The sequence below is a fragment of the Xenopus laevis genome, chromosome 7S (genome assembly GCF_017654675.1).
Source record: "Xenopus laevis strain J_2021 chromosome 7S, Xenopus_laevis_v10.1, whole genome shotgun sequence".
In the NCBI taxonomy this organism is placed as follows: domain Eukaryota; kingdom Metazoa; phylum Chordata; class Amphibia; order Anura; family Pipidae; genus Xenopus; species Xenopus laevis.
Window position 1 is genome coordinate 3,538,243 of NC_054384.1, and position 9,258 is coordinate 3,547,500.

At 43.6% G+C, this 9,258-nt stretch overlaps 1 protein-coding gene across 1 annotated transcript in view; it reads left to right on the forward strand.

The window, feature by feature from the left end:
- The first annotated feature begins 376 nt into the window (after positions 1-376).
- Positions 377-9,258, forward strand: part of rgs10.S (regulator of G-protein signaling 10 S homeolog) — a 10,935-nt gene continuing 2,053 nt past the window's right edge. Inside the window, 4 exon segments of the mRNA NM_001092922.1 lie at positions 377-544; positions 4,376-4,494; positions 8,549-8,635; positions 8,884-9,027. Of these exon segments, the coding sequence (NP_001086391.1) occupies positions 496-544; positions 4,376-4,494; positions 8,549-8,635; positions 8,884-9,027 (399 nt within the window). The 5' untranslated portion in view covers positions 377-495.

The following is a 9,258-nucleotide window of genomic DNA, read 5'->3' on the forward strand; positions in this document are numbered from 1 at the left end:
ATTTTTGTCACAAAACAAGGAAGTAAAAATGTTTTCCTTTTCCCACCCCTAATTTGCATATGCAGATTAGGGTTCGGTATTTGCCTGAATCTTTAGCGAAGGATTTGGGGGTTCAGCCGGATTGGATTCGGTGCATCCCTGGTGTATATGTATGTACATAGAAACATTGGGGTAACAGTCACTGCTTTTAAAATTAGTCGTAAATGAAGGTCCTATTGTCGGTCTGATTCTGCACTGCTGGTTGTGACTGTGTGAAGAAAGTAGGAGAGGCGAGTGATCTGTACGTGTCAGTTGTGGCCGCTGGTGGATAATTCAGGGAGGTGTCAGTGCGGGGAGGTTGGAGGAGACGAATAGAAATATAAAGTAACGAGTGTCAGTAACACAAGACGCAAAGTCGGCGCCACCCCCGGGGCAGAGGAAAAGCCGGAGGAGAAGAAGAAGAAGGAGGAGGAGGAGCCCCGCCCGGCAGAGTGAGAGTCGGCGCCCCCGCAGGAGATGTTCACCCGGGCGGTCAGTAGACTGGGGAGGAAGAGACCCCCGTCAGGTAGGAATTGTCTGTGAGTGACGGACCCTGAGGGTCTATTCCTCCCCCTGTTATTGCGCCTCGTCTGCGCCTGGAACTTTCTCTTCTCTCTCTGTCTGATCTCTCTGCGCCTTGTCGCTAACTTCTCTGTCTGATCTCTCTGCGCCTTGTCGCTAACTTCTCTGTCTGATCTCTCTGCGCCTTGTCGCTAACTTCTCTGTCTGATGTCTCCTCTCTTCGCCTGTCTCCTAATAATTCCACTTGTACCAACCAGCGCTAATATTCTGCCCAATATTCTGCCCAATAGACTTTCCCCAATCAATTCTCCCCCACTGACCCCCCAGCACTGCATTGTCCTCTATGCACCCCCAGTCCCCCCCCCAAAATTATATCCTGAGTGTGTGATCCTCTACTGCCCAGTGTGCCCCCCAATAGATTTTTATTTTCTTCCCACTCCAACCCCCTATGTGTCACCCCAACATTCCCTTGTCCCAACATGTGCCCCCCCCAGCACTACATTGTCTCTGGGAGCCAGTGGTTAATAATATGTTATATTGGGGACCCCCAGTCTATATGTGAGGCACTGGCACCCAGGTTGATGTCAGACATTATTACATGACATTATTAAATTACATTATTACATGGTGCATTATTATTAAATGATTACATGACATTATTACATTATTACATGATTACAATATTACATGACATTATTACATGAGTTATAGTTCCAGTGGGGGGGGGGGGGTGAAGGTGCAGCAGTTGTTATTTAGGGAGGGGAAGTAGTGAAAGAGGAAGACTTGATCAATTTGCACTTTATCTCCTGTTACTTCTTGTTTCATCTTTGCACTAAATCCATTTCCAGCAGTAACTTGTCGGCCGACATCATGTGATCACAGAGGCAATTTGGGAGGGCTGATTATTTTCTTTGTGTCCCCCCCGCAGTCACCCAGTGGGCGTCATGGTAACGGCCCAGGTAGGGACACAAATGCCCCCGGGTGGGTGGGAGAAGGGGAAGGTGTCGCTTGGGGGCATCACAAATCTCTATACAACGACGTGATTGGGCCCCACTTTGTGCTCAGCAGACTGAGAGCTTTGGAATCTGTACTTGTGCCCCCCCCCAGCTCAGGACTGACACTAATGCAGCATTCAAGCCCCCATCCTAAAAATTCACCAGCCCCCCCCCAGCACTGCTGTCTGTCCATAACGTGCCCCCAACTGATTGTGTCGTGAACCCCAGTTACATCCAGTTATTCCATTGGGCCACAGGGTTACACCATTGCCCCCCACAATTGTCATTTTAGCCCAAACTGATGAAGAGTCTGATTTAGAGATAATGTGAGGGGCACATGGGATAAGCACAGGCAACACTCGTCTCAATGTGCCCAGCTGGGACCCACCGATGTTTACTAATTACACCCATTTCCAGTAGTTAGGGTAAAGTGCAAGCTTCTAGGGCTCAACTGCTTGATACAAACCTGCCGTGATATGTATTTCACAGCCATTTGTACTAAAGTAATGACACTATGTCTGTGAAGGTTCATCCCACCATGGTATAGTGCACAGCAGCTTGTTTATATAAACTATAGTAGTACTTATCTGTTATCTACTGTGTATCCTGTGCTTGAATGGCTGCCCCCATGGCTACACAGCAGCTTGTTTATATAAACTATAGTAGTACTTATCTGTTATCTACTGTGTATCCTGTGCTTGAATGGCTGCCCCCATGGCTACACAGCAGCTTGTTTATATAAACTATAGTAGTACTTATCTGTTATCTACTGTGTATCCTGTGCTTGAATGGCTGCCCCCATGGCTACACAGCAGCTTGTTTATATAAACTATAGTAGTACTTATCTGTTATCTACTGTGTATCCTGTGCTTGAATGGCTGCCCCCATGGCTACACAGCAGTTTGTTTATATAAACTATAGTAGTACTTATCTGTTATTTACTGTGTATCCTGTGCTTGAATGGCTGCCCCATGGCTACACAGCAGCTTGTTTATATAAACTATAGTAGTACTTATCTGTTATCTACTGTGTATCCTGTGCTTGAATGGCTGCCCCATGGCTACACAGCAGCTTGTTTATATAAACTATAGTAGTACTTATATGTTATCTACTGTGTATCCTGTGCTTGAATGGCTGCCCCATGGCTACACAGCAGCTTGTTTATATAAACTATAGTAGTACTTATCTGTTATCTACGAGCCTGTGGGCCTATGAGTGAGTGCCCACTTCAAGTTAATAACGCATTAGGCTTGTATATGTCCTAATAAAGACTTTTTTAATTTATAAAACACTTAGGCTACTGCTGGATGGTCTCTTCCTAATTTTCTACACATTGCAAAAATGATTGGCAAACCTTTGAATTGGGGGTTACGTTCTTTTGTCAAGAAACGGAGCTACACACCATCATCTATGTGGATAATTGTTGTTTAGTTTCTCGGACATTCAAGTCGGAGCTTTACTCACGCACTCACCATGTTACTCTTCTTATGCTTTGCTATTAGGTCCTTTGGATGAACTTGTTGCTGCCTCAGTGTGTTGGTGGGTTATCAGCAGACTGGGATGGGGTGTTTATTAAAGATACGGGGTGTAAGCTCTGTGGTGTAGGGTTCTGATAACCCCTAGTTTGTGATCTAGTGGATGGTGGGATTTTAGCAGGTTCTGGTCCAAGTGAGTTCCTATCGACTGTATTCCACCTTTCCACCCTCTCCACCCAAGTAGTCCAAAAAAGCCAGCGTGTTATCTTGTATACCTTCACATGTAAATTTGATGTTGTGGTCCACCTCCTCCTACACTTGGCTCAACTATTTTACGATTTGGATCCGCTTGCTTAGCGGAAGGTTCAGGGCAGTCCACCGGAACCTCCTCCTATTCTTGGTCAAGTATATTAAGGTTTGGATCCGCTCCCGTAGCTGAAGGCACAGGGTAGTCCACCTGAACCTCCTCCTATACTTGTTCAACTATATAATAATTTGGATCCGCTCCCTTAACGGAAGGTTCAGGGCAGTCCACCTGAACCTCCTCCTATACTTGGTCAATTATATTAAGGTTTGGATCCATTCCCTTAGCTGAAGGCACAGGGTAGTCCACCTGAACCTCCTCCTATACTTGGTCAACTGTATAACGGTTTGGATCTGCTCCCTTGGCTGAAGGTTCAGGGCAGTTGTGATCCACTGTGTTGATCAGCGAAAGTCTGTACCTCTTGTGTGTGTGTTTTAACCCAGGTGTCATCCACTTATCTGAACCAATGACTGGGCAGACTTCTGGACATGATGCTCTGTATTTCCAACAAAAGAGGCTAGAATGTTGGCTAGGTCAGCTAGAGTCGATTCAGGGAGTATAATTGTAGGTTAAAGAGAGTAGTTGTGACTGTGTATAAAGCTAAGATCTCTTGTGTCTCGGCCCAGCTGTTTGGACTTTTATAAATAAATATTGAGAAGAATGTAACTTCTATGGAATTCACAACATCACTAGCTGTGACTTTCCGTTCTCTTCCCCCATTTCCTCTGTCAGTGCTAATAGAACGAGGGACAATTATTTGCAGAAGAGGTATCCAACCCATGGACCTTAGGTGACCATTCATGGCCAGGAATTTGCTGCCAGGTCCGGTTTTCTTGACCATATTGACAGCACTCTGGGTATGGAACCAAAAAGTTACTTCTCCAGTTAATATCTAATAAATTCAGGGCAAAAAATCCTGATGACTGAGGAGCATGTCTGGTTGTAAATGTGGCCCATGTGGAAAACCTCCTGGCCCATTGTTTGAGTTCATTCCCTGTAAGGTCTTATAAAAATGCTCATAGGACAATAAAGTGTAATAATGTGAATTTCCCTCTATACAGAGATACATACTGGCGAATTGCCTCTCAGTGCCCAGGACAATGATCAGAAAGGAACTCGCAAATGGGCCACCTCCCTGGAGAGCCTATTGGACGATCCCAAAGGAGTGGCGGAATTTACAGTGAGTAAAGTTACTCTGAGATGAATATCAAGCTGGGGTATTAAATATACTAAACTGCCTCTCTTTGCAAAAAAGGAACATGTTCCCCAAATATCTTGTATAAGGCTCACCAGCAACCTCATTAGATATTTGTCATTGGTTTCTTAGTGAGGAACCAAGTACAACATAACATGAAAGCCCTTTATATCAGAGCTAGTATATTCATATTGCACTTGTTGGACACCCCCAGCACAATTTACATTACAGTAGTTCAGATGGGTGAGCCTGGCCAGCGATTCACAATATGGAAAAAGTGAGAAATTTGTCAATTTTGCAATGTTCTAGAGGGGGAAGCAGAAACTAGAGGATGTGGTTTTGGAAAAAGAGTCACTTAAACAATGGAAATGAGGAAGGGGTTGGATGTCAGAGTTGCAGAAAGCAACAGTTATTTCATTTTATTGTATTGGCTTTTGATCAGTTGGATTGTAGGCTCCACTTTCATCCCATCTGACATTGTCATGAGATAGATGGAAAGCTGACAATGAAGTGAGGTTGACGGGTCACTAGAGATATAGTCTCAGTGTCATCTGCCCAAAGATGATATTTTAAATTTGCCAAGGTTGTCTGCACAGAATGTAAAGGAAAGTACCTGGCACTCTATTCAGTCAGAAACACTCAACCAAGAAGGTCAGCCATCAGGGAGATGTTATTGAGAAACAAGCAGGTTTTAGGGGTTGATGGGGATTGATGTCTCTGCGATGTTGGAAGGCATCTCTGAAACCAAGGAAGGACTCTATTATGGAATTCTAAGTAATTGAGTGCCTTATAGAGAGTTTGATCAACAGCAGTCAATGCTACAGAGAGAGATCAAGGACAATTAGCAAGGGGATAAGCTAGGAGCAATGTAGCCATGAAGTGAGAAACTCTGAGTTAGTTACTAGTTGCCTGGCACTAGCACTGAACCAGCTCTGGGGAGTAGGACTCTCAAACCACAAAGCCTGGTGCACCCTGGAGTAGTGGGCGGCTTGAGACTACTGATGATGATGATGATGGCTACTGATGTAAATGTGGTGGAGAAGCAATGAAAAGGGTAAAGCTGGTGAATGTTAGGTAAGGGTTGGAATAGCAGTTATGACCTCATTATCTAAAAGTTGAAAAAGAATCAAGGGTGACTTATTGGTGTTTCAGGGACAAAGACCTGTATATGTGTCTGTTTATCTTTATTAACTTGAATGTTCTAATGAAGTTCTGTTCCAAACATCTTCTTTGTGCATAAGAGGAATTATGAGCAACTGCCAATCAGTCCACGAAGTCTCCTAGGTTGGAATATTTATTAATCCCCTTTGTTCTATGGCAAAACCTTTTTCTAGATAAGTGATCAGACTTGGATCAGTCTATGTCTTTAGCACAAACATGCCACAAACCCCCCCCCCCCAGTATGACGTGCGGGATCCGTTTTGGTTACACAGAGAGGACAAACCCAAGAGTTCCTGGATCTTCCCTGCACATTTTCACTGCTTTAATCATTGAGCAAATGATAAGAAGTATAAACAGTAAAGATGTGCCGGCCGGTGGGACTCGCCAGAACTGCACAGACAGTTCCAAAAATATTTATCTCTTCAGTGCGGAAAAGTCAAGTTTAGCTTCTTTGATGGACAATGGAGAAGCCGAAAGTTCCACATGTCCAAGTAAGGTTTAGTACTAATAAAACCTTGGAAAAAGTTTATTGCAAGATGGACCCCAGTGGCAACTACTTTGTGCTCTTAATAGAGTTAAATATAGCAGTTCCGATTGGGGCACCAGGGTGAAAAGTTGACGTGGTGACTTTTCTTTCCCTTTAAAATCGGAAAACAATATAAGCAAAGTGAAATGGCTAATTTTCCCAGTTGTGTTATGGTTTCTTGGTTCCATAGTCTATAAAAGAGGAGGAAACCCATTCATCTTCCACTTTGGGCTCTACTTTAGCAGGAGGGTGAAGTTTAAAGACCTACAGCAAAAGTGAAGTCAGGTTTACAGAGACCGTATAAGGTTTTACCAAGTAACATACTAGCCCCTGTTATAGTAAACTCTAGGAATATTAGGATGGGATAGGTGTGAAGTACAGTGTGGGTTTAGTAATCCCCAGGAAACACCCCCTATTGTAGGTCTCAAAGTGGAAAGGTGACCAACACAAAGAGGTGCCATCACTGTTGGCAAGATTCTACCTACCCAGCCATCTGCCTTCTACCTCAGCATTATTCCAGTATTGTTACTGAGACAGCAAATAAGAGCTACAGTTCAACCATATCATCCTTTCTTCCAACCCTTACGCAAGGGCTCAGTTGTCTAAGAAGCTCCCATGGTCTACTGGTGATGAAGCTGCTGTAGGAGTGAGGGGTTTCCCTTGAACTCCCTTCTATTGGATTATATAGGTGTTCATCCTGGAAGAGACCGGGATTATCTGGAAAAATTACATCCTTTGGTTAATATCAGAAGCAGCGACCTTCTCCAGACGATATGGATTTATCTATAAGAGAATGACTTTATCGGGATGAGATTACCGGTATTTGGATGGGATGGAGATAATCCAGAAAAGAAGTCATTCACTTTACTCCATCTCCAAGGTCTTCTTCAGGAGGATAGAAAGTTTAAAGTGGGCAGGAGCAGACAATATGGTGATTGGGCAGGAGCACACTACATGATAATTAATCAGGAGTACACCACACTGTATTGGATAGGAGGACTCCACACTGTGATTGTACAAAAGGTCCAAGATGGTGGCAGGATATTTAGGCCGAGTGGATGGGTAGACTGGAGTGACCACTAAAGCATTTGCCCACTGACAGTGAGTAGTGGTAGTGAGCCAGTCTACTTCTATATTTGGAGATAGCCAATGGCATTTGTATTTGAGAAGAGGTTCTATTTAGAAATAAACACGGATGCTGCTGGAAGCCGATTCCTGACACTACCAAAGTATAATAAATCTAATAAAGTAACAAAAATCATAAAACAGAGAATATACTCACAGTTCATCCCACTCCAAAGGTACAAATATGCAAAACAATCTCAAAAATGTTTTTACTCTAAAAATAAATCAAAAAGTAGTAAAATTTACAAATATATTTATTAGGACATTACAAGTGGACCATAACGCGTTTTGTGCCTGTTGGGGCACTTTATGTCACAACCCCTTTATAAAAGATGTATAGGGGTAGGTTTAGTAGCCTATGAGTAAGTGCCCCAATAGGCACTAAACGTGTTAGGCGTCCACTTGTAATGTCCTAATTAAAATATTTGTAAATCTTACTATGATTTAATCAATTTTTAGGAGGTTCTATTTTACAATATGTGGTTGAAGGTCTCTTGATATTTTGGACCCCCACGCCCAACAGCAGTTGCAGTTTCCATTGAATTCCAGTGTTAGTACTGTCTAAGGGTAAAAATATCCATTCTGCCCCTGCATTACAGTCCCTGGGTGCAGTTAGAGAATCGGAGGACATGTTTATATTCCTGTGCCAGAGGTTATGAATCAGCTGAGCCTTTCCCACTATAAACCTTTCCCTCTTAGACTCCGCCCTGTGAGTGGAGTCGTATATTTCACAGCTGAATTCTATATACAGAGCCACAAATAGAAATCTCTTGGATCTGCCTGAAAGCGACATTGAGAGATATACAGATGTGCTACTCTTGGCCCACAGCAGATATTTCCCTATATCTCTAACCTTTCTACAAGGGTGACCATCAGGCCTGGACTGAGATTGAAAATAGGCCCTGCATTTCAGGTACACAGAGGCCCAAACAGGCCACACAGCAGCCCAAACAGCCTTCCACCAGCCCAATATATATTGACTGTCTATGGCAACTTACAGCAGCCCCTCTCAGAACCCACAGATTGCCAGTCCGGGCCTGGTGACCATGATCAAAGATTAGAGGAGCTTCAGCTCAAGTCCAACAGCCACTGGTCTCATCTGAGAGAACATTTAAGATGGTTTTGTAAAACATGAGTTGAGATCTTTAAAAAAGTGGAGCTAATTATGGGCAGTGTCCCCTTAATCCCATGGAAACCTAAGGTAACGAGGTTTTGTTTGCTCTTTAGGATTTCCTGAAGAAGGAGTTCAGTGAGGAGAATGTGCTGTTTTGGTTGGCTTGTGAGGACTTCAAGAAAACGTGGGACAAGCATCAGGTACTCAGCTTATACCCCCTTCTGCGCCCCTTATTCCTCTTTATATTCTCAGCTGCACCAAGTGTTAATTGGAATATATCATAGAACAAATAGTTGAAGCTAAGCTGCTACTGACTGATACAGGTTGCCCATCTATGGAAATCTTCAGGATGGTATCTGTATCTATGGAAGTCTTCAGGATGGTTCTTTATGGAAGAGGCACAATAGTAACTAGATAAGCCATACTAAGGCTATTTCTCTCCCATTAGATGCTGAAGAAGGCACATGATATCTACACAACGTTCCTGTCAAGCAAAGCTTCTAGTCAGGTCAATGTGGAGGGTCAGTCGAAGATAAGTGAGAAGATGCTGGAAGAGCCGCACCCGCTGATGTTTCAGAAGCACCAGGATCAGGTGAGGTGGCCCGGCACAATGAAGAGTATGGTATATCTAGTAATTCTAGAGCAACTGGACTTGCTGAGTAATCATTGAAGACGTTTCACTACTCATCCGAGCAGCTTCTTCAGTTCAACTGGTTAATATTCCGAGGACGTTCCACACCAGTCAGTTGAACTGAAGAAGCTGCTCGGATGAGTAGTGAAACATCTTCAATGATTACTCAGCAAGTCCAGTTGTTTTAGAATT